We start from the raw sequence: 25,547 nt of genomic DNA, 5'->3' as shown, positions 1-25,547 counted from the left end.
AGCAATTCCACTCCTAGATATTTACCCAAATGACACAGAAACATTAATTCCAAAGGGCACCTGCATCCCTATGTTTATAGCAGCACTATTTACAATAGCTAAGCTTTGGAAACAACCCAAATGCCCAAAAATAGATGACTGGATCAAGAATATGTGGTGCATATACACAATGGAATGTTACTCAGCATTCAAAAAAGATAAATACATGCAGTTTGCAGCAACATGGGTGGAGCTAGAAGGGATCATGCTTAGGGAAAAGAGTCAGAAAGAAAAAGAAAAATACTGGATGGTCTCACTCATAGCAGGAATTTAGAAAACCTAAGAGACCAGGAAAAAGACTAATTAATACAAAGTAAAAATCAAAATCAACAAGCAACTATAAACCAGAGACACACTACGTGGGGGAGGGGAGGGAAAGGGAGAGGAAATACTAGGGTCAGAATAAGGGGGGGTGCAATTATATGAGGAATATAACCAAAATGATAATGCTACATTGTGCAAAAATGAAAAATGATGTAAGAATTATATAAAATAAAATATTAATAAAAATAAGTAAATATAAAAAAAGAAAATAAAAAGAATGGAGATGCAGATCTTCTACATTTTTCTGTCTATGAAAGATTATAATTAATTATTGCGACCAACTGCTCAGCCCAGACATTGTTTCCCTGGATAACCTAATTTAGCCAAAAATACTTGTATGAGCATTCTGTTATTATTTTATATTTATTTTTTACAAAAAATACTTTTTATTATATAGTAATCATATATTATTACAAAATATATTAATTTTATAATTACAAAATCTTTTAATTTTCCCTTTTTATAAAAGAATTACATTAGAAATACAGAAACACAGTTGTGCCTGAATGCAAAGTCAAATCACTTAGCTGTCTTTTTTATGTGAGATAGTTTTCACTTAATCTGAGTGAAGAAAGTCATGTGAATCCACACCCATAACAGTTTACCCAGGCATTCAGAAAATAAATAAATAAGTAAATAAACAAATAAACTTAATGACATTGAACCAGGATACTTTCCTCTGGAGTATAAATTGGATTTTTAACACAAAGAAACTTCCACCCAATGGTGAATGAGTCAAGATCTGGCCTCACACACAACAGCCCAGATCAGAATGGTGGGTTTTCAAAGGCAGTGAGATCTTCACTACAGTTGGTGCAGCACATCTGTTTTCTTCCAGCCAGGATCTAGCTCAGCATCACCAGCCAGGTAAAAAAGCCACCAGATCCCTGAAGTCCTTAGAAGCCCTTTGTCCCTGAAGTTTTGATGGAATCTAACTCTGTAAGGCTTTTTCTGCCAGCATTTTTGTTCTTCAGTTCCTGTGGTTTCTATAAGTCCTCACCCTTTGAAAAGATCTTATATAAACTATAATTTATTATAGTTCCTTGCAAAGCAATATAGAACTGACAATAATTTCTTTATGGACAAACCTAGTAAAGAATTGGCGCCACATCTTATAAACATTTATAAGTGTTTATACTTTAAAATGAATTTAAAAGAAAGAAGACATTTTTGACTGCAACCACACGTAAATCACCAGCTGAGAGTTCTGACAATGAAGACACAAGATGTGTATAGGGATTTAAAGAGAGCGTAACACCAGAGGAAGTTGCACAGAGGCAGAATCAGATAATAATGCATGGCTGAGTGGCAGTAATCCCTGCTGAAGTCTTACAGCAGGAATCCCTAGTGCACTCAGTGATAGAGTACAGTTTCCCAAGTGAGTACAACCATCAGGTGATCCCTGATCATTGCCTTTGCACAAGTTATACCTGAGATTCCCCGAGACTAAAACAGCCCCAGCTCCCTCAGTCCAGGCTGAGTGGCTCAAGTTTGGTTTACCGTGATGAGGACTAACTTAACTATTTTTACTTAACCTTCTTTATAATACCATCTATTTATTGTTTTACTTCACCTGCAGGATGAGATTGTCTAGGGAACTTCAGTGGACTGGATAAATCCAGCAATGTAAAACAAATAGAGATGTTGCACAAAACATTACAAATGCTTAGCTGAGCTTCCAAGAAAGTAAAGAAAATCTTCTGGAATCAAGAATGAAGAGCTATTGCTTCCAAGGAAGTTGCTGGGATGGGTAGCCTAGACTAGAGTAGAAAAAAATCTGTCCTTGCACAGGAGGTCAACAAATTGTTTTCTGCCTAGTCCAGGTTTAGTGTGTGAGGGGAATATCTTCTCTGAGGATTTGTTGTCACACCTTTCGGTAGATCCTATTTTGAATTTATTCCATACACTATGATCTGGGAATCTGAAAGCTAAATAATAATCATTAAAGTGCTCCAAGCACTGCCACCATTCTACTATCTGGTAGAAGCAAACACAGAATGACTTTTTTTTTTTTTTAAGATTTATTTATTTATTTATACAAGCACTGGATACAGTCAGAAGTGTGGGAGGGTGAGAGAATTCACCAGAGCCAGAGCAGGGAACAGAACAGACAGACTAACAAGGGGAGCAGTGGGCGCAGCAGAAGAGGTCTGCGCGCCATGTGGGACCCTCATCAGCGGCCCGGGATCAAACCAGCGCTCCAGAGCCTTGAGGGTAGCTTTGCAGCCAGCGCTGAACCACTGCACCACCAGGGGAGGCCCAAAGGACTATTTTAAGTAATACTAGCTGAGATTTTCCTAGAATTATTAAAGCCTCACCCTTATGGTCAGGAAACAACAAATTCTGAACAATATAAGCAAAAAATACTAAGTGAACTGCAAATGTTTAAAGACAAACAGAAGATCTTAGATACAATTGAAAAGAAAAGATGAGATGAGCAGAGATTACATTTCACCCTAGCCATGTGGGCAAAACTGCTTTTTTAGCATAATTCATATGTTCTGGATTTGAAAGGATTTTGTTCTGTTTTATATACAGGTAACTATATATAATTATTTTTAGAGAATATTAAAATATTAAATACAATTCAAATTTTTATTTTATGATGAAAGCATATGAAATGTTATATTGTTACCTTGGAGGACACCAATGAGGTATAAAGACTGTCATTACATTTTCTCTCATTGAAGTAATTTTCAGTTTTATAGAAAATAGGAGTTTTCTGTTTTGTGTGAAATAAAGTTGTACTTTTACATAAAATACAGTTTTTCCTTTTTCAAAAATTTTGTTCCCAGTTTCCTAAGCATTCATAAAAACATTCTTAGAAATAAAAAAAAAAATAATTTAGCAAAGAGAAAAACACTTTGATGTTGTTTTGTTCTTGTTTGTTGTTTTGTTTGTTTAATAATAGCATAATGCTGTATCCATATTCAGGTAAGAATTATCTATGTATTCTGTGATATCAGAAAAAAACCTTACTTGTTGCTTAGGACAATAATGTAATCTACTTAGAATCATTCTTATGAGTCATAGACATCCAACAATCCATCATGCATTTCTATAAATTGTCAGTAAATTAAGCACATCTAAATTATCTGTGCAGAAATTAACTTAAATTTCTCATGTTGAAATGTATCTGAGCTATCGATTGTTTTGTGACATTGTCATTCCCTGCAGGGATCATAGCATACTAGTTTTCTGAACAAGGTGTAGTGAAATGATTGGTCATTTATACAATGTGATTGAAATTAAAGCAGTATTTTTTTTTACTTAATTTTTAATGACTTCTGAATTTCTCCTAATTAAAAGTAAATCAGTTTTATAAGGAAGCTATATAATTTTCTCATCATATTTCCATATGTAAGTATGCTAGAAATGTTAAATTCTATGTTAAAGAATATAATCATTCAGTAAGATTTAAATTGATTGTCTCTTATTTCCTTATTTCTTCACAGATTGTGAGTGTTGGAAAGCATGTTAAAGGCTACCATTATATCATTGCAAACTTGGTAAGAATCCCTTATTTCCTAATTGGTTAACTTCCTATAGATGCAGAATTTCAATATAGATATGTTTGGATTTCTTTAAAATAACAGTCCTCTAAACAGAGAAACAACTTACAGAATATCACAAATATATGGGTTTCTTAAATTAAATTCTTTGACTAAAATACAGATGGCCGGGTCAATGTATGTAAATACAATATTATTCAATTTTAGGAGCCACCCAGGGGTCCCAAACTACTTAGGAGTGTATGCTCTAAAAGAGTGCAGCCAGTCACCACACAAAAACAAAGGAAGCAAACTCTTATTGTGACAAATCTTCAACAGAATTAGTGTGCATGGAGAGAGAGAAGAGTATTTCTAATAATAGTTTCCCAATAACCCTCCCCAGAATTACCCATACCCTCATGCGCAAATGCACAGCCAAACTGTCAGCCTGAAGCAGGGCCACTGAGGCCCAAAAGTACCTTTTGGCGGGGAAACCACAAAAAAGGGGTTAAGCAAAGAGCTGGAACTGTAGGAGAAATTCAGAATTCAAAGTTACCAAATAATGTCTCTCTCCAGCATGTCTCCTCCAAGTTTCCTTCCTAGCATTATCAGGTGCGAGTTGGGTCACAGGCGAGCAACAGGCCCTCCCTTCCCTGTTAAGTAATCTGCTCTACTCCGCCCCTACTTCCCAGTAGCTCTCCTGCTCAGTAAGTCTGGTTCATGGCATATTGGGACTTGTAATCCAAGGTGGCTGCATATAAGTGGGGGCGGGAAAAAATGGTGCCAGTTTAGTGCTCTATAGTGCTCCTCCTCTTTTCATAGTGACACCTCCGTAACATAAACATAAGGACACAGTTGGTTGTGAGTGCACTTCAGCATTATTTAAATTTGCCTTTTAATTATCTTTATGTCCAGTTTGTGTCTTCAGTTAACTATGATTCAGTCCCATGCATCATATCTTAATGAAATGGGAATAGGTTTAAGTTTCTTATGCCCCACTGATAGTTTTAGCCTTTGCAGTTATTGCAGCATGTTGGCATCTCACCTCCAGCAAGCCCAAAAAAAGGAGGATCCCTTCCCTATATCACTCACACATTAGGCTGATGAGGGTCCAAGAAGACTCACAGAGAACTGACACCATCTAAACAGCATGAACTGTGCCTGATATCTAAGTGAGTGGACATGTACCTCTCCCATTCATGATATTTCACTGTCACTATTATTAACAGTTGCAAATTGAAAATGGGTAAAAAATTATAAGATTGAAAGATTGCTGAAATCTTCCTTCTTTGGTACTTTTTGTGGCTAGTATGTGGGTACACATGTGTTGTATTTAGACTTACCCAATATCTAGTGGTACTGGTATAAGCACATGTTATCCCAATAAATAAAGCTCTCTCCTAAAAAGTTCCAAGAAGCTAGAGACAGGAAAATATTACCTGCTGGTTTACTTAGTCTGTTTTCATGGATTTAAATGAGAAAATTGCTTTCCAATTTTGCTCCTAGACTTTCTCTTTTCCAGTTCTTTGTTCACTTTGCTTCCAGTTATTTTTTTAAAGATAGGTATGGTCATATCATTATCCTGTTTAATTATTTCATTAACTCCCGCTGCAATATTGTAAAAATAATCACACCCTTCATGAAGGGAAAAGACCCTCTGGTCTTCCCTAATCACCTGCTAATTCTTATCACCTCCCACCTCCATTGAACTTCCTGTGACTCTCAAAATGATATAGTGATTGCCCCAGCTGTTACCTATTCTACCAGATTAAGCATTTTAAATCTAAGCACTGCACCAATAACATCCTTTAGGATGAAAGATTTATCTTAATGCACAAAGCCCTTTAAGAATATCCCTCATTCAGGCCTCCATGGTGGTGCAGCGGTTGAGCGCCGGGCTGCAAAGCTGCCTGCAGACTTTGCAGCACCGGTTCAATCCCCAGCCACCGGTTAGGGTCCCACATGGCCTGCAGATCTCTCCTGTCACCCACTGCTCCCCTCAGCAGTGTATTTCATCAGTCTGCCTGTTCTGCTCCCCGCTTTGGCTCTGGTGAATTCTCTCACCCTCCCACGCTTCTGACTATACCCAGTGCTTGTATAAATAAATAAATCTTTAAAAAAAAATCTTTTATCTACACAGCTTTAGCTTATGTGTCATATCTACCAACAGACACCACCCAATGCTAGTTAACAATCACTTGTTCCAAAAAGCTGTGCCTATGTATCCAATCTGATAGCCCCACTTCTGGCTTCACAATCACCCTATGCACCCATAGTATAGAATGCATGCATTATTTTTATTCATGAAATCTTTTAAACTTCCTCTGTACCAGATACTGTCCAACATCCTGTGGTCCAGCCACAAGTAATACATCAGTACCCTTGCAAACTCAAAAAGGGCAGGAGCAGTTTTCCCTCTCCAGGCTTTATTTAGTTCAGGTTTTTCTTGCTCTTTGTGGACTATATAGTTCTTTCCAGGCTACTTTAACAGTAATTTCAGCATCACCTTCTACCTGAACCCCAAAATTCTGGAGTGTCTTCAAGTTGTGACTAGGCAGTCAATGTATTCATCAAAGAAGTTTAACACAGCCTTGACCCCAGAGTTTTCTCAGATGTTCACTGAAGACAATTCCTTGGAAGAGAGTCAGCTGCCTTCAACCTATCTCAGAAAGGTTAATGAAGAACCTTGGTAACTTGACTCTCAATCCTAATACCAAGCTCCCTTGCACTTTACCAAAATGTCCACCCCAAGAGCTGGGACTGGTGGCATCATACACTATAAGAAGAAGGGAGTGAGGATAGTAGTGATTGATAAGAAAGAATTGAGCAACAGGCTGGTAAATATCAGATGTCAATACCTCACCCAATTTTTCTGCTTCAAGAAGAAATACAGTGGAAGAAAACAGAGATTGAAAAAGTAAAGAGAAAAAAAAAATTCAATGTGGCTGTCATTATTGCCTGTATCATAGTTTCCTGAGGAGAAAATCATCATGAATAATAATTTTATGACACAGGGTCAATTTAGCCATAATCTTACCCTAGTGCTACTATTTCTCAATAGCAATTTTAGGATCTTCACACAGCAACTTAGATAAGCTGTTCTGTATTGTGATGGACTGTGTGCCAATATTTTGATACCTCATCATATAAGTTCTGTGATGTCTTTTTTCTTGTGTCTTTCTTTTCTAACTCAATTAGTAACTTAGAAGGAATCATAGTTTGCATTTGAGTGATTTCATTATTCTTTAATTCCACTTTTTTATTTCACCCACAGAAACACTCACAGATCTTGAGTATTGTCTGTATACTTTAGAAGCCTTAAGTCAGTAAGATGAAACCCACAGGAATTTGAAGCAAAGTAACTTGTTTGGGAGGAATGTAAAGAAAACTATTGGGTGATTTTTATATAGGCCAGCAAGAGGCACTAAAACTGGCCAAGGACAGTGCCCAAATAGTTTACAGGTCACTGTCTGAGTTCTTCATCCACGTGCACAATTAATTGCAAGACTACTCAGGTTTAGAGAACAAAAAAAAAAATGGAATTTATTTAATAAACCAGAGAAAACAGAGTTACTGAGACTGTAACAGGGTGGTCCCCAGGAAAGGGGGAGGTTCCCTGCCCCACCCAAGGGAAGGTGGAGCTGAGCAGAAAGAGGAGAAGCTGCAGAAGAGACTGAGAAAGGAAGCAGGATGGAGCCTAGAGACACGTGAAGAAACTGTGCTTGTTTTTTGGTCGTGGACGGGGGACACATGTGGGTGAGACCCATGGGGAGGTGACAATGGCAGCTTTTATCTTGATGTTGATTTTGCTCTTTTCCTTCCGGGCTTGTCTGCTTGTTTCTGACCCTTTGCTGTGGGTCCCCACTGGAAGATGCTTTAGACTTGTGGCAGGCTTTGGGGCCTTGCTCTGGGCCAATCCCATATGGATGGACTTTTACCCACGAGGGGACGGGTAACTTTGGGTGCTTGATTTAGAAACTAGATTATTTGCCTTTCCTCTATTGTTTCCTAGTTGTATTAAAGTTCCTTCCCATTAAAGTCTCATATGTTTTGTGTTGATGCGGCGGATGGCAGAACCCATTTAGAATAGGCAGGTTTGCGGGGTTTGGGCTGCCCCTCTCCCTGTCCTATAACAAGACCAAAATGGCTGTTAACCTTACCAGAAGCAGTGTCCAGTGCTTTAAAGACCTGTTCACAAAGCTCCCAAAACGGTATCTTCCCGCTACTGAGGATGTGGCACCCCTATCCCAAACAAAAGGTCGTGCTCCCAAGATGGCATCTTCCCTTTCCTTTCAGGCTATAACAGCAGCGAAGCTGGAAATGCTTTCAGTTGCTTGGCTGCTTGCAAAGCCTCTGAACTAAGGTTGGCTGCTGGAAGCCTCTTCATGTCCTTCAGAGGCCCACAATAACCTTCTAATTTCAACTGGAATTCTTGAAGATCCGAAAACGCTGAAATTCTGAATACTGATCCCCTGGGGGCTGCTTCTGCAGTCCCTCATATTTCTTATCAGGGTCTCCACCCCACCAATACTTTGCTATTTTGCCTGGAGCTATCAATCCTCCCTTCCAGGGGGTGCCACCTGTACCAGTCTTTGGCTTCAACTGCCTGTTCCAATTTGGCTAGAGCATAAATATAGCAGGGTGTTTTAACTAGATTTCCTGGAAAATGGGTCTTTATTTTACAACTTTATCTACGAATGATGGCGTATCCTTCAGCACCCAGCTCATGTCATTGTATTTATTATGGTACCATGATTCTCCTAGTTAATCTTTAAAATAGATGTTTATTCTATAGATAGGAAAATGGAATTCAGTGTAATTTTCCCAAGATTACACAGATCAAAAGCAAGATGGAAACTGTCCTGTCTGATTACAATAAATAAGTAAGTTCAAATAAATAAACAAACTCACAGACAAGTAAATACCTTATATAGCCCCCACAGTGACCATTCACTTAAGTAACCATATCACTCTTAAGAGAAATCTGGCCTTAGAAACATTCTTTGAATTTACATTTAAATCTTTCTCTCCTCCAGCAGTCAGATAATGTAAATATGGCCACCAAAAGCAATTAATGACATTTATTGCACCTACAAGAAAAATTCTGAAAATCTCGCTCTCATTTATTTAGATTTTTAATTTTTTAAATATATTCAACTTATATCTAGGGAAACACCTGATTCTGTATATAAAGAAGTATCAAATTATAGAATGTTCAAGCTATATGATTACAGATTAACTGAGCATGTTCCACAGCTTCCTCACCACACCACACACACACTCTGACACACACTCGTGCACACCCCATTCATGCCTCATTTAAAAGGTGAGGAAAAATGAAGATATAAAGAGTAATGTGATTTTTTTTGACATTTAGGTACCTAGTTAGTGTCAGAATGGAGACTAGAACTCAGTTCACAAAATTTGCAGCCTAGTACATTTTTACCTAAAAGCAGTGCTCCCCCCATTAAAATTCCATGACTGTGGAGACATTGTTTTAATTTGTTCTTTATGCTTCCCATACTTTTTCGTTCTTTATGCTTCCTATATATTTTTTTCATTTTTCTGCATTATGCATGCCTAAATCTATCATCTCTCTACTTAATCATCAAACATTCACTCTCTAAGTCAATTTCTTGACAACCTAATTTTTTGTTTGTTTATTTAAAGATTGATTTATTTATGCATACAAGAGCTGGGGTGTAGGCCAGAGGTGTGGGGTGATGAGAGGATTCACCAGAGACAGAGTAGGGAGCAGAACAGGCAGATCTACTGAAATGCAGTGCTGAGGAGAACAACAGGCGAAACTGGAGATGTCTGCTGTGCCATGTGGGTCACCTCCCTGGCCGGCCAGGGAATTGAACTCATGCTGCAGTGGCTGGCAATAGCTTGATAGCACTGTCTTTAACCCCTGTGCCACCATGGAGGCCCCAACAATCTAATTTTTAAAAGATGTTAAGAGGAGCTCTCTTCCACTATACTTCTGGTCCTTCTGCTAACTGCACCAGAGCTATCTCAATGTGATTTAATCAACCTGTGAATCTGAAATGCAAGATAGCAGAAAGGTTATCTCTGTTACATTGAGCTAAAGGATGAATGTTTAGTAAACACTTATGAGGTGATGACTCTATAGTTTTATGTCAACAGTCATCTGAATATCTGAAATCTTATAATTTATTCAACATTTCTTTATCCCCTGTCACTTTTCTTCCAGAAGATGTGTGAACTGTAAATAGAAGTAAAAGGAAAACCAAGTTGAAAATTGATCATTTTTTAGGAGATCACCAACCATTATGAAATGCAAGCAGCAGCAGTAGCCATTTCAACAAGTAGAATGCCTTTCCCCTAGGCTCTCCTTTGCTATCTGAGGCACTGTTCACTTAGTTGCTTAACCACTGAATTTCCAGGAATGAGGAGTTACCAATTTTATGTTGCAGTTTGCCCAAAACTCTGAGTTCTACCATACTCTCTGGGCAAAAAACTGAAATCCAAACAGCCACTGAAGTTAGTATCTCTAAGGAAACTGCTTCTTCCTCTAAATCATATGAATTTTCTATATAAAATTATTTTTAAAATATGTAAAATTATCACCTGTAGTCAAATAGACATAGCTAAAATTCACTTAGCCACTCACCATTCATTCAGATCTTAACCAAGAGGTGTTTATAATCATATGTGGCCATTTTTTTTTTTTCCTTTACCTTCAGCACAATGACAAGATGAAATCAGAAAAAAAGATGTGGCTGTTATTTTATCAGTTAGACATCACGTCTGGTGCTTTTTCTAAAGGCTGCTGCTTTGCCTGCATGCCTTGCAGCTGTGGGCTCAGGTCCTGGAAGCAAGCTTGGCAGGCCTTCTATCTCAGCCACTGCTGAAAGAGAATAATAATGTCATCAATTAGCAAGTAATGCACTAGGAATCACTGTGGTTTTTAGAAAACTGAAATTTTCCTGCCTGTGGGTCTGTCCTATATTCTGGTAGAAACAAATGTTCAACTGACATTTTACTAGCTAGAGATTGATGGACAGTGTTTTTTCCCATTCAGAAACATAGGTTTGCTTTCTGGTGCCTAGTTTCTTTCTCACTGGAAATCAGAATGTTACTTATGAGCTGTCAAATTAGTTGACACATAATGGGCATAAAATAAATATTTGTGGAGTAAATTTGTTAATAGTAGTGATCATTTACTGAATTCAAGCCAGATGTGCTAGCTATTATAGCATTATCATTTTGATTTTACATATGAGAAACTTAAAGGCAAGAAAGTTACAGAGGTAGAATTCAGAGCCTGAGCTTTTTTCTGCAGTATCACCCTGCCTTTCCTAGGGACGTTATGATAAATACCAAAATTAAAAACGTATATATTTTTTTATAAATTTTATTGTTATATTCCCCATACAATTGCAGCCCCCCCATTCTGACCCCAATCCCTCCCCTCCCGCCCCCGCCCCCCTAAAAGTGTCTCTGGTTCATAGTTTTTTGTTGATTTTGATTTTCACTTTCTTATATTCATTTTCCTGGTCCCTTATTTAAGTTTTCTAGATTCCTGCTACGAGTGAGACCATCCGGTATTTTTCTTTTTCTTTTTGGCTTATTTCGCTGAGCATGATCCCTTCCAGCGCCATCCATGTTGCGGCAAATTTCATGTGTTTATCTTTTTTGAATGCTGAGTAATATTCCATGGTATATATGTACCACATCTTCTTGATCCAGTCATCTATTTTTGGGCATTTGGGTTGTTTCCAAAGCTTAGCTATTGTAAACAGCGCTGCTATAAACATAGGGGTGCAGGTGTTCTATGGAATTGAGGTTTCTGTGTCGTTTGGGTAAATACCTAGGAGTGGAATTGCTGGATCATATGGAAGCTCTATGTTTAGTAGGTCCAGAAATCTCCACACAGCTTTCCACAGTGGTTGGACCAGTTTGCACTCCCACCAACAGTGCAGAAGAGTTCCTTTTTCTCCACACCCTCGCCAACATTTGTTGTTGCTAGTTTTTTTAATATGTGCCATTCTCACTGGTGTAAGATGGTATCTCATGGTAGTTTTGATTTGCATTTCCCTGATGACAAGTGATGTTGAACATTTTTTCATATGCCTGTTTGCCATTTGCATTTCCTCTTCAGAGAAGTTTCTTTTTAGCTCTTCTGCCCATTTTTTGACTGGATTATTTTCTTTGTTGTTGTTGAGTCTCATCAGCTCTTTGCAGATTTTTGTGATCAGTCCTTTATCATTAGTGTTGGGTGCAAAAATGTTCTCCCAGTCGGTGGGGTTTCTCTTTGTTTTTGTTATTGTCTCTATTGCTGTGCAAAAGCTCTTTAATTTGATGTAGTCCCAGCTGTTTATCTTTGCCTTCACTATCACTGCTTTGGGTGATGTGTCTGTAAAGATGTCTTTGATGTGCAGATCACGTAGTGTTTTGCCTATATTTCCTTCTATATATTTTATGGTTTCAGGTCTTATGTCTAGTTCTTTAATCCATTTTGAGTTGATTTTTGTGTATGGTGTGAGGTAGTGGTCAAGCTTCATTCTTTTGCATGTAGCGACCCAGTTTTCCCAGCACCATTTATTGAACAAACTTTCTTTGCTCCAATGCATAGTCTTTGCTCCTTTGTCAAAGATTAGTTGACCATAAATCTGTGGATTTATTTCTGGATTTTCTATTCGATTCCATTGGTCTGTATGTCTGTTCTTGTTCCAATACCATGCTTTTTTGATGATTATGGCTTTGTAGTATAGTTTGAAGTCTGGGAGTGTGATGCCTCCATTCCCTTCTTTTTTTTTCAGGAGAGCTTTGGCTATTCGGGGTTTTTTGTGATTCCATATGAATTTCATCAATAATTGTTCTATTTCTTTGAAGAATGACATTGAAATTTTGATTGGAATACCATTGAATCTGTATATTGCTTTTGGAAGGATGGCCATTTTAATAATGTTTATTCTTCCAATCCATGAGCAGGGGATGTCTCTCCATTTCTTTGTGTCGTCTTCTATTTCTTTTAACAGTGTTTTATAGTTTTCTTTGTATAGGTCCTTTACCTCTTTTGTTAGATTTATTCCCAAATATTTGATTTTTTTTTTGTTTCAATAACAAAAGGGATGGTCTTTTTGATTTCTTCTTCTTCAGATTTATTGTTTGTGTATAGGAAGGCTACTGACTTTTGCGTGTTGATTTTGTATCCTGCCACTTTACTGAACTGATTGATGAGTTGAATTAGCTTTTCTGTGGAGTTTTTGGGGTTCTCTATGTATAATATCATATCGTCTGCAAATAGTGATAGTTTGACTTCTTCTTTTCCTATTTGGATTCCTTGGATGTCTTTCTCTTGTCTTATTGCCCTGGCTAGGACTTCCAGTATTATATTGAAAAGCAGTGGTGAGAGTGGACATCCTTGTCTTGTTCCAGATCTTAATGGAATTGCTTTCAGCTTTTCACCATTGAGAATGATACTGGCTGTTGGCCTGTCATAGATGGCCTTTATGATGTTGAGGTATGTTCCTTGTATCCCAAGAATTTCAAGGGCTTTTATCATGAATGGGTGTTGCACTTTGTCGAAAGCTTTCTCAGCATCTATTGATATTATCATATGGTTTTTATATTTCTTTTTGTTGATGTGTTGGATAACGTTGATTGATTTTCAGATGTTAAACCATCCTTGTGTCCCTGGAATGAATCCTACTTGGTCGTGGTGAATTATCTTATGGATACATTGTTGGATTCTGATAGCTAAAATTTTATTGAGGATTTTTGCATCAGTGTTCATTAAGGAGATTGGCCTGTAGTTTTCCTTTTTTGTGTTGTCCTTGTTCGGTTTTGGTATTAGTGTAATGTTGGCTTCATAAAACGTGTTTGGTATTGTCCCTTCCTTCTCAATTTTTTGGAAGAGTTTGTGAAGGATAGGCACTAATTCGTCTCTGAATGTTTGGTAGAATTCATTTGTAAATCCATCAGGTCCTGGGCTTTTGTTTTTGGGGAGGTTTTTGATAACCATTTCAATTTCGCTAATTGTAATTGGTCTGTTTAGGTGTTCTATTTCTTCTTTATCTAGCTTTGGGTGATTGTAGAGTTGTAGGAATTTGTCCATCTCCTCTAGATTGTTAAACTTGTTTCCATATAACTGTTCATAGTTGTTACTGATTATTCTTTTGATTTCTGCTGTGTCCGTTGTGATTTCTCCTCTTTCATTGATGATCCTGTTTATTTGTGCTTTCTCCCTTTTTTCCTTTGTGAGCCTGGCTAGGGGTTTGTCTATTTTATTGATTTTTTCAAAGAACCTGCTCTTGGTTTCATTGATCTTTTGGATTGTTTTTTTAGTTTCAATTTCATTTATTTCTGCTTTGGTTTTTATTATTTCTTTTCTTCTACTGGTTTTGGGGTTTTTTTGTTGTTCTTTTTCTAGATCTTTGAGCTTCGAGATTAGGTTGTTTCTTTGCGTTCTTTCTTGTTTCTTGATGTGAGCTTCTATTGCTATATATTTTCCTCTTATTACTGCTTTTGCTGCATCCCATACATTTAGGATATTGGTGTCCTCCTTGTCGTTCAATTCAAAAAATTTTTTAATTTCCTCTTTGATCTCCTCATTAGTCCAGTGGTCTTCCAGTAGTGTGGTTTTTAATCTCCATGAGGTAGGAAAGTTCCTTGCCTTCTTTTTATGGTTTATTTCTAGTTTGATGCCTTCATGGTCAGAAAAGATGGTTGATATGATTTCAATCTTGGTGTATCTGTTGATGTTTGTCTTGTGCCCCAGTATGTGATCGATCCTGGAGAATGATCCGTGTGCGCTTGAGAAAAATGTGTACTCCGTTTTTTTGGGGTTTAGTGTTCTATAGATGTCTGTTAAGCCCAATTGCTCTAGGTCCTTATTTAGAGCTTTGGTTTCTTTGCTTATTTTTTGTCTTGTTGATCTATCCATTGTTGATAGTGGTGTGTTGAAGTCTCCCAATACGTATGTGTTTTCTCTGATGTCTGTTTTCAGAGAGGACAACAGTTGTCTGATATATTTTGGTGCTCCTTCGTTTGGTGAGTATATGTTAATGAGTGTTATTTCTTCTTGAAGTATTGTTCCCTTGATCATAATGTAGTGACCATTGGGGTCTCTTTTTATCTTTTTGAGTTTGAAATCTGTTTTATCTGATATAAGTATAGCTGTTCCTGCTTTCTTTTTTGGTCCATTTGCTTGTAGGATTGTTTTCCATCCTTTAACTTTGAGCCTATTTTTATCTTTTGTAGCTAAATGTGTTTCCTGGAGACAGCAAAAGGTTGGGTTTTGTTTCTTAATCCAGGCTGCAACTCTGTGTCTTTTTATTGAAGAGTTTAGTCCATTTACATTTAGAGTTAATATTGATATGCTAACATCTGTATTTGCCATTGTGTTTGTCTTTCCTTTGATTTTATTTATTTATTCTTTTAATAACTTTTTTTTTTTTGGCCTTCTTTCATTGTTATTCGTCCCTCTGAGGTTCTGGCTTTAGGACTCCTTGTAGTATTTTTTGGAGTGGGGGTTTAGTTGCAATGAAATTCCGGAGTTTCTGTTTGTCTGGGAAGGTCCATATTCTTTCTTCAAAGAGGAAGGTGAGCTTTGCGGGATAGAGTATTCTTGGTTGGCATCTGTTTTCTTGGAGTCTGTTGACTATGTCCCTCCACTCTCTCCTTGCCCGTAGTGTTTCTTCGGAGAAGTCTGATGTCAGCCTGATTGGTTTTCCTTTGAATGTTATCTGTTTCTTCCCTCTTGCCAGCTTCATTATTTTTTCCTTGTCCTGGATTCTTGGGAGCTTTACTATTATGTGTCTTGCTGTATTTTTCCTTTCGTTGTGGAAGTTTGGTGTTCTTCTTGCTTCTTGTATATCAATTTTCAGCTCCTTCTTCACATTTGGGAAGTTCTCTTCAATTATCTCTTTGAATATTTTCTCTGTTCCTACATCTCTCTCCTCTCCTTCTGGTATTCCTATAACTCTTATATTTCCTTTCCTCATGGAGTCAGATAGTTCCCGAAGTCTTTCCTCGTTCTTTTTCCTTCGTACTTCTCTTTCCTTTTCTGTTTTGGTTCTTTTTATTTCTGTGTCTTCAAGATTACTTATTCGTTCTTCCATTTCATCTATTCTGCTTTCATTGCTTTTCCCAGAATTCTTTAGTTCTTCCATTAATTCTTTGATCTCCTGCATTTCTTTTACTTCCCTCTTTAGGGACTCAATTTCTTTCTTCTGACCATTGTTTTCCCTCTCTAGGGACTCAATTGCATTCTTCTGATCGTTGATTATTTTTCCCTTATCATTGTTTTCCTTTATGACTTCTGTCAGTTTTTTAATCACGGCAATTTTAAATTCTCTTTCTGGAAGGCTCAGAAATTCTTCCAAGTTATTGTCGTTGCAATCTGGGGGCTGGTTTTCTTTTTGTGGTGTGCTTTTTCTCTGGAGAGTTGCTAGGTTGCGTGTGGTTCTTCTCCTCCCTACTGTCTGTTTTCTAATTTGCCGTATGCGTTGGGACACTGTGTTGTTGGGACTGGCCGGCATCTTGGGTGCGCTTCTCTGCTCCCCTCTGGTTCCTCCAGGAGTCATCTGTCAGTTTCAAGCAGTCTTTACTGGAGAAAGGTCCCTGTTCGAAAATGCCGATGTGGGGACACACTCCCCTGTGCGCCTGGTCTGCCCCGGCGGTGGGTTCCTGCTCCCCTTCTGGGCTTGGACTGCAGGCCAGAGGGGGTCTGGCGTGGGCGAACTTCCCCCGCTCACCTCTGGCTCCTGAGGAAGCCTTCTGCAGGTAGTCTTTACTGAAGAAATGTCCCTGTTCTAAAATGGTGATGTGGACACACTCCCTGGGCGTCTGGTCTCAGGCACACTCTTCTGCGCGCCTGGTCTGCCCCGGCTGTGGGTGCTCGCTCTCCCTGTGGGCTCAGACTACTTGTTCGGAAGGGGCCCAGTGTGGGCTAACTCCCCAGCTGGCCACTAGCTCCTTCAGGAGCCCCTGCTGGCTTCAAGTCGCTAGGTGGCGCCAGAGATCTCTCCTAGAGCCCTTGGGGAGCTGATTTTCCACCCCGTGGGACAGGGAGCAGAGCGGGGATGGTAGGGTACACCTCAACGGCTTTGGGGTGCTGTGTCTGCCTTGTGCCCCACCGTCGTGGGGAACCCACGCCCCTAATTTCGTGCCCCGGCTCTCAGTTCCAAAGCCCTCAGTTCCAGGACGCGGGCTGTAGCCCAGATCAGTGGCGCGGGAATGGCGCCTTTTGAATCCCGCTTCCCTGCCTGGGCGCCTTGTTCCTGCTCACTCAGGGAGGGCCTCCGCGGTCTCCCCGCAAGCCTAGGTCGCAGGCGCGGGGACCTGGGCAGCTGTGATCTGATCTGGATCAGCGCACAGCTTTCTGTGCAAGCTTACCGGGCGGCTGGGGCTGTGTGCTGGTGCTGGTCTCCTCCTGGGGGCCGGGGCTCTCTTTAATGGCGCCTGGAGCTCACCTCCGCGGCGGATCCTGCAGGGTTCTCCACAGCTCCCGTTCACGGGGTGTGGTGGCTGAAATAGTTCCTTTCCACTCACAGTCCCACTTGCTGCGTCCGTTTTTCTTGTTGGCCGTTTTGGTTTGTTGTTTCCCTCCTCTCTGCCGGTCGGAGAGTGCCGACTTTGTGGGCGGGGGAGGGGAGCAGGGTTCTGCGCTTCCCTCCCTTCTGGTCCTCTTTTATGGCAACTTTCTTCTTCGGGCAGTTTGCTGGAGTTGTCCGTTTATCTTCCGTGTCCCAGTTCTCACTGGGACCTGCCGCTTTTCCTCCCTATTAACTTTTTTTAATGGGAGATCTTACTCGCAGCGTCGCCTCGCCGCCATGTTCAAAAACATATATTAAGGGCCTCCCCTAGTGGCGCAGCGGTTGAGCACTGGGTTGCGAGGTTGCCCGCAGCCTCTGCAGCACCAGTTCGATCCCTGGCCACCAGCGAGGGTCCCACAAAAACAAAACAAAACAAACAAACAAAAAAAAAACACATATATTAAAATTAAATAAAAATATAAATAAAAAATTAAAAAACACGTGTAAGAACACACAGGAATGTAGAGTAAAAAGGCAAACTTGAGCATTGTCTTAGTTCCACTTGAATTCCTGAATGATAATTTTGCTTTGCCCACTGAGTCTCAGATTCCTTATTTGTAAAATAAAGCTAAGAGTAAGGTCTATTTCATAACTATGTTGTGAGTTACTAAATTAGATAGGTAATTTGTGTAATGTACTTAGCACAGTGCCTGGCAAAATAAACCCAGCATTCAGTATTAGCTATGAGTACACCACAATCTAGGTCTTTCCATAGCAATTTGCTTAGTTGCCAATAGACTGACCTATTTCTTCTTAGATAACCAAACAGTAGTATGCATGTATTGGCTGGTAAGACAACCTCCATTGTTATTTTTAAAAAAGTGAAAAAAATAAAAAGGCAGAAATTTCCAAAATCATGGGCTAAGACACATTCAGGAGAATTAGTAACTCCCAAGTCTTTCTCTACTTCCTAAATCCTCCACTGATTCCTACTATAGCAGGATCATAGCTGCATATTTTACTTCCACCAAAAAATAGACAAAACACTTTGCCTTAGTTCCATAACACAGTTGAAATATATCCACATTTACAAAAGAAACTTTATCTAAGTACTGAAAGAAAACAAAAAGCAAAGTAAATATAAATGATATAACTTATGAGTGTGGTTTTATTAATTTACTTTGTCAATATGCTTTTACTCTCCTTTTGTAATTGTTTGTTTTATAGTTTGTATTGAGTACGTACTTTTGTAGAGTATTTTAAATGCTTAGTGGGAAAAAACGGGGTAGTTATAAAAGAAAGAAGATGGAAGGAAGAAAAGGGAAGTAAGGAAAATGAGGAAGGGAGAACAAGATAGAAAGAGAGAACAAGGTAGGAAAGGAGGGAAGTAGAGACGGAAAGAGGCATTCAAGAAATAGTTGTTAAATTGAGTTGAACAGAACTGAAAAATTCATATCCTTTTCTCAATTTTTACATTTTGAATGACAGAATCTCACAGCTAAATTGACATAACTAGATTTTCCACCACCTAATTCTAGCCATGACTTTATTTGTAATCTAGTTGGATATACATATTGGTCATTAATTTGAGTTACCTTTGAAGAGCTCAAATGCATTATGACTTGAACTTAACAAACCATCATATTGATTTTTATAGGGATTCAAGGACATTTCTCTTGAGAGATTTATACATGGTGGGGCCAATGTGACAGGATTCCAGTTGGTAGACTTTAATACACCTATGGTAACCAAGCTTATGGATCGCTGGAAGAAACTAGATCAGAGAGAGTATCCAGGATCTGAGACTCCACCAAAGGTATTTGCTATTATCTTTTATAATTTTTAGTGTTTTCTAAATTGAAGATAGAAAGTTCATTATGCAATTTCTTCTATTAATATTTTGTCAAATGTTAAGTGAGTCTTAAGAAAGATGCTATCACTGTGCTCAGTAAGTCCTTAATAATTTATTGATTTCTGTTTAAGAGTAGAGTTGTTCATTATTACTATTATTACTACTTTGCAGGTGGATTTCCATGAAGAAACTATGTTTTTTAAAAGTTTTGTTAACTAAATACTTTAAATGTGAGCAACTGTTGGCAACTATTCCACTCAGATTAAAAACTAATATTTGTACAATGATTTATATTGGATAAATTGGGAGATTGATAGAAATGTGAAATGTGCAAGCTTCTGCAAAATTTCTCTTTCAAATTAATAGTGTTAGTCAGGTTGTTTAGTTTTTTCCTGACTGATGTCACAGAAGTATGTTACTAGTTTCTGCAAAAGAAGCTAGGAAATATATGATCAAAAGTACATTTTTTTCCTCACTTGAAAAGATAGATTATTTTCTTAGATATCATGTAAATGACAGCATAAGAAATTTAGTAGTTTTGAGTGCCTATATAATAAGGCATCATCGTTTTTAACAATTTTTGCTAATCTCTCACTAACAGTGTATTCTAGTAAAACATTGCCAAATATAATAGCCAAATATAATTTGGAATTTCAAACTTAGAAAACTAAAATATAGAGAAAGGAGGTCTCAGCTCTTCCATTTCCTAATTGTAAAATTTTCCCTATTGGCTGTATTGATTTAACCCTCTAATTTTACAGATTAATAAATGTAAGACATTAAATGTGTGTAGATTGGCTGTCCCTAAGTCAGGGAGCAGGTCCATGAAATGCCTGGGACAGAAGCATAAGTCTTGGACAAGCACATTGTCCACTCATTCTATTCTGTTGCTCTCACACTTAGATGATATAAATGAAAGCATAAAAAGTTTTAAGTTATAAATCATCTTCAGGACTAAAGGAAGCTTCAGAAGTCTTTCAGTCTGCCTTTTGCCTGAAAACCAGTCCAGAGATATATCATTCCCAAAGCTCAATTATATCAAGTGTTAATACACAAAAAGAAGATCACAAAGCTTCCTTTTGAACTCCTTTCTGATCTGCATTGTGTGCTGTACAATATGTTCCCCTCACTCTGTCATTGGTGCATGCAGATTTTCTTGTCCCCTTCCTTAAGAAAAACTATCTCATTTCTTCCTTCCTCACATCTTCTGTTGCCCAACCATTATTTATCTCACCTTTTGTCTATAAACCATCTCTTTAAGATCTTCTAACCCTGGGAGCTTTAGTATCTAAAACAGACTTCAAACTTCTCAGCAGTGTGGTGTGGCTCCTTGGTTTAAAAAAAAAAAAAAAAAAACCCTCAGTCCATCATTCATCATTGGTCAAGCAGTCAATAATTGAGGCCAAGATCTGGTTTTTACCCTGCCCTAGAAGAAGGTGTTTATTTATATCAGTTCTCTAGATGCCATATTGAAGTTTGAGTTCCTAAGTGTTTCTTGAACTTTAGCAATATAAAAGATATGGAAAAGAATTGCATCCCTTGAAAAGGTGAGGCAAGTTAAACTACTGCTTCGTTCCACTCTCAGCACAATGAATGCCAGTGGCTTTGCCACTTGTCTCCTTTGATCTGCTCCACTGTGTGGTGTCTATTCTTTTTTCTAGTTTGTTTGTTTCCTATATAATGGGTGGCCTTTTAAAATACATCAAGTGTGTTTCCTCACTTTTTGGTGCCATCTCTTCTCAGTTTTTTTACCCCCTATTGGAAAAGCAACAATATTTTTCTTTTGTTCTCCCTAGATCTTAAAGCACATTTTCCCTGGCTCTTCATATCTTTAGTAAGTGCCAGTTGATTCTTGTGTTTATTTTCTTGTCTTACAAAAATGATTTGTTGGCTTCCTCTACTCAGCGATGGCTTGATCCAGAGAGGAGAGGAGGTACATTGGTTTAGCACCTCTGTAACCTTAATTTCCTTCGGCCACCACTTCCGAGGGTATGTAGCTATTCTTCAGTCTATTCTATCATGTCCTTGAAGAATATATAGCAAGACCTCTAATTTACTTAACGCCTAAGGCTTTCTGACAAAGGCTTTTCATTTAGCTCCTCAACCATTGAAATGTTCTTGTTAGAATTTAGAATCTTTATCTTACCCATGTTTTGGTATTTCTCTTTCCTGGAATGCTGGCTGCTATGTATAATGGTAATAGCATTATAATGGTTGTCTAAGTTTACTCTCTAGAATGCAAATTTCAAGCAATTTTCTTCATTTACCAGCGGCAAATAAGGCGATCATCCTCCGCACTCCACAGCACAAAACTGTTCCTAATATGGGCCAAATGCATTAATCATGTAGAAATCATCATAAGGGATTCCTGAAAGAAATAGTGTAGTGTGTTTTTACCCACGATTAATAGATGTGGCTCTGCCATGTGCCATATTTTTCAAGTGTTTAGGAATTCTCTAATCAAACTCTACCAAAAGTTTTCTCTTACTCTTTGCATTTTGCACTTAAAGAAATTACCCTTTTCTCTTAGTTTTCCATATTTCTTCTCTAAACCTTAGTCACCTTTTCCTGAGGTTATCTTTTCTCAAAAAGAAGCAGAGGCTGGTCACCAGAAAGTAGATGGTATACACTTCTTTTCTCTTCTTCTTTGTGATCCTACACAAATTCCTACACAAATTTGTGGAAATGTACACAAATTACTTAACCTTCCTGTGCGCACTCACAGCATATTATTTCCAAAAAATAAAAACAATCACACTCATTCTTCTGAAGTACTGAAAAAAGCCACACATTTCAAGTCAATAACCATAGATGAAGTCTCAGAGAGGAAGCACCTCTAGGCACTACTAAGCATTGTGAAGGAGGAAAGAGTAAAACATTCCCGCCCTGCTGGGATTCCACCATGGAGGCAGATGGCAGCATTACTGCACTTAGCTCTCCACACATTAGTTGCTTCTATTTGGACAACAAAAACACCTCACATAGAGGGCTTGCTTCTCCCAACTGATGGGAAACTTCACATTTGAATTTCTATTTTTCAAGGTGTGTTTTCTCTTTTTAAATCAGAGTGTAAGATTTGATATACAGTTTTCCAGTCACTGATAATAGAAATTTTTAAAACGAGTCTATTAATTTAGCTGACTTTCTGAGTGGCTAATGCTTTGTCATAAATCCATAGAGTTCCCAGACTATTCAAGTGAATGATAAGATTTTAACATTTACAATTATAATCCCCTTCATTTTGTTAGTACACATCTGCTTTGACTTATGATGGAGTCCTTGTGATGGCTGAAACATTCCGAAATCTTAGAAGGCAGAAAATTGATATTTCAAGGAGAGGAAATGCTGGAGATTGTCTGGCAAATCCTGCTGCTCCATGGGGACAGGGAATTGACATGGAGAGGACACTCAAACAGGTAACTCACAAATTTATGCAAGTACAATTTATTTTACCATCTTGTTCAAGAAAAAAATAAGAGAATAAATGCATCTTGCAAATTGCATTTTAAGATATCAAGCCAATATAATTTTTGAGATATTTCTAAATAGGATACTGAGTAGAATACTGGTGTGTTTGTATATTATGTAGATGCATAGTCAGGATGAACTAGGTTATGCCACAGTAATGAGCAACCCCAAGTCCTGTGGCTTAAAACAATGAAGGAGTATTTTTCCCTCACATACACTGGACTAGGAGGTGCACTCTGCTCTTGTGACCAGGGACCCAAGCTAACAGAACAGCTACCATCCTAGTCCTACCAAGGGAAATAGAGTGACAGGGAAGTTTGAAACTGCCTGGTAATGTTCAGACCTGCAAGTGACACTCATCACATCTGTTCTCAACACATCTGTCAGAAAGAGTCACATAGGCATCACAAGACACAAGGTTTTTGGGAAGTGCAAGCCTACCTTGGGTCCAGAATAGCCAAGAGCCAGAAATATTCGGCAAACACTACTAATGATTATTTTAGTAGATATTGCCCTGTAACCTTGGAGTAAGTAATTTGTCTACTTTAGTCTTTTAAAGTGCTTTGGAATGCAATGGGTTAAAAATTAAAAGGAAATTTGGAATAAAGTACATTTGAATATTTTCAAATATATATATTTTTGAACTTCTTTTTTTTTTTTTTAAGATTTATTTATTTATTTATTTATACAAGCACCGGGTACAGTCAGAAACGCGGGAGGGTGAGAGAATTCACCAGAGCCAGAGCGGGGAGCAGAGCAGGCAGAAGGACCGAAGTACACTGCTGAGGGGAGCAGCGGGCGGCAGGAGAGGTCTGTGCGCCATGCGGGACCCTCCTCCGGTGGCCGGGAGCAGCCGGGAATCGAACCGGCACAGTGGAGGCTGCAGGCAGCTTTGCAACCCAGCGCTCAATCGCTGCGCCACCAGGGAGGCCCATTCTTATATCTTAATTTTAATATCAGCAAGGAGAAAATACCTATGAAGTTAACATGGTTATTTAGTTCATCAAGTAGATATAGACAAAACTTAAAAGTATCTATAAACAGACCGTATTTCCATTCCTATTAAAATACTTCAATTTGGAGGAAATATTCTGTTAGCTGCAATGGGAACTTTACCATATATGTATACATATTATATATATATATATATAATATATATATATATATATACGAAATGTATATATTCATTTTCTAGGTGTATAGCAGAATGGCTTTTATATTCCTTTGATATTCCTGCTTATCCCTCGAGCATAAATAACCATTGATTCTCAGTGAGTTGCTTATACTTAAGAGTTGCTTATACTTCAGCCTAGCAGATGAAGTGGAGATTTCTATCAGTGAAATGGAAAATGAGCGTGTGTATTGGTTATCTTTTTCTTTCATAGGTTCGAATTCAAGGACTCACAGGAAATGTTCAGTTTGACCACTATGGACGTAGGGTCAATTATACCATGGATGTGTTTGAGTTAAAGAGCACAGGACCTAGAAAGGTGAGTTGCGCAAACTGTTTTCTTAATTTGCATTTGACATTTTGAAGCCGTATAGGTGAAAGATAGCTGTATATTCTACATTATTTTTAAATTTGTTTGATAATCTGTGTGAAATAATCTGATGTGTCATATTGTTATAGAGCAGCCCTGATTTTTGAACGGGTTCCTGGCTGTGGGTCCTCACCCGCGCACTTAAAAGGGACTTATTAATACTCCACTACAGACACACACAAAAGGTTAATAAAAGGTTTATTTACAAGGGAAAAGGAAATAAGGGAAATGTACAGCTCAGGGAGAAAATAGGGAAATAAAATCTTTAATGTGTCCTACCCGATCCGCCGACCTGGAAACCCAAAGGCACTCTCAGAGCTGGCCAGACGCTGCTAGCTGGTGGAGAGCCAAAATGGGGGACCCCTCCAAAGCCCACGTGTCTGCCTTATATCAACCTGGCTGCTTAACCCCACCCTCAGGTCCCAGCCACCTTCCCTTTGGTGGTGATGGGATTGGAGTTCCCAGTGTCTTTGGCTTTGGCCTGTGGTGGGGGTGGAGTCCACGAAGCCTGTATGGAATTAGCTTTAGGACATCATTTTCCCCCTAACAATATAATTCACAATCAGTGGTGTGCCAAACCTGAAATAAACTAACTCTTGCACTGTTCATATCCTTTTTCCAAAATGGAAGCAATATTTATTTAAAGGCTTGGCAAAAACAAAATTTACTCTTCAGGAAAGCACAGAATGCAAGTAAGAGACATACTAACTTCCATGTAGTTATTTATGAAATCATTTAAGAGAGAATAAAGAAAACAACTTCCATTGGGTAGGCATATTAGGACAAGGTGGATATTCATGAAGTAATCCTATGGGCATTCAAATAAGCAAAGGAGTAAACAGGTGGAAGATTAGAGAATTAAGGTTATTGTTAGGCAGAGGAGGGAGAAAAACACATAAGACTCTCCATTAAGTTAAGCCAGGGAGCTTGTTCAGGAGGCTACAGGTGCCAGATAGTTGGGATCTGGAAGGTAACTCGTCTTAAGATGTAACTAGGTAGGGCCTCTCTGGTGGCGCAAAGGGTTAAGCACAGCACTATGAAGCAATCTGCAGCCTCTGCAGTGAGGGTTCAATCCCTGGCCAGCCAGAAGGAAACCCACATGGCAGAGCAGACCTCTCCTGTCTCACCCGCTGCTCCCCTCAGCAGTGTATTTCAGTCAGTCTGTCTGTTCTGTTCCCCACTGTGTCTCTGATGAATCCTCTCACACCCCTGCAATCTCTGGCCTGTACCCCAGTTTTTGTATGCATAAATAAATAAATCTTTAAAAAAAAAATGTAACTAGGTAGATTAGCATACCAACATCCAAAAAGTACTCTGTATATAATGG

General features: G+C 38.5%; 1 protein-coding gene across 3 annotated transcripts in view; it reads left to right on the top strand.

Annotated features, from left to right (window-relative positions):
* The window catches only part of GRIA4 (glutamate ionotropic receptor AMPA type subunit 4), a gene marked incomplete at its 3' end in the record, with an annotated part of 354,667 nt that overhangs the window by 265,074 nt on the left and 64,046 nt on the right, over positions 1-25,547 (top strand). For all 3 annotated transcript variants that reach the window (XM_084248455.1, XM_084248456.1, XM_084248457.1), the window contains exons 5-8: positions 3,819-3,872; positions 19,017-19,175; positions 22,460-22,627; positions 24,065-24,169. In XM_084248455.1, the coding sequence (XP_084104581.1) occupies positions 3,819-3,872; positions 19,017-19,175; positions 22,460-22,627; positions 24,065-24,169 (486 nt within the window). The remainder of the gene's footprint in view (positions 1-3,818; positions 3,873-19,016; positions 19,176-22,459; positions 22,628-24,064; positions 24,170-25,547) is intronic.

The sequence above is a fragment of the Talpa europaea genome (assembly GCF_964194135.1).
Source record: "Talpa europaea genome assembly, chromosome: 12".
NCBI classification, from domain to species: Eukaryota; Metazoa; Chordata; class Mammalia; order Eulipotyphla; family Talpidae; genus Talpa; species Talpa europaea.
The sequence above is the reverse complement of the archived record's forward strand: the minus strand, read 5'-3'. Positions and strand labels throughout refer to the sequence as shown.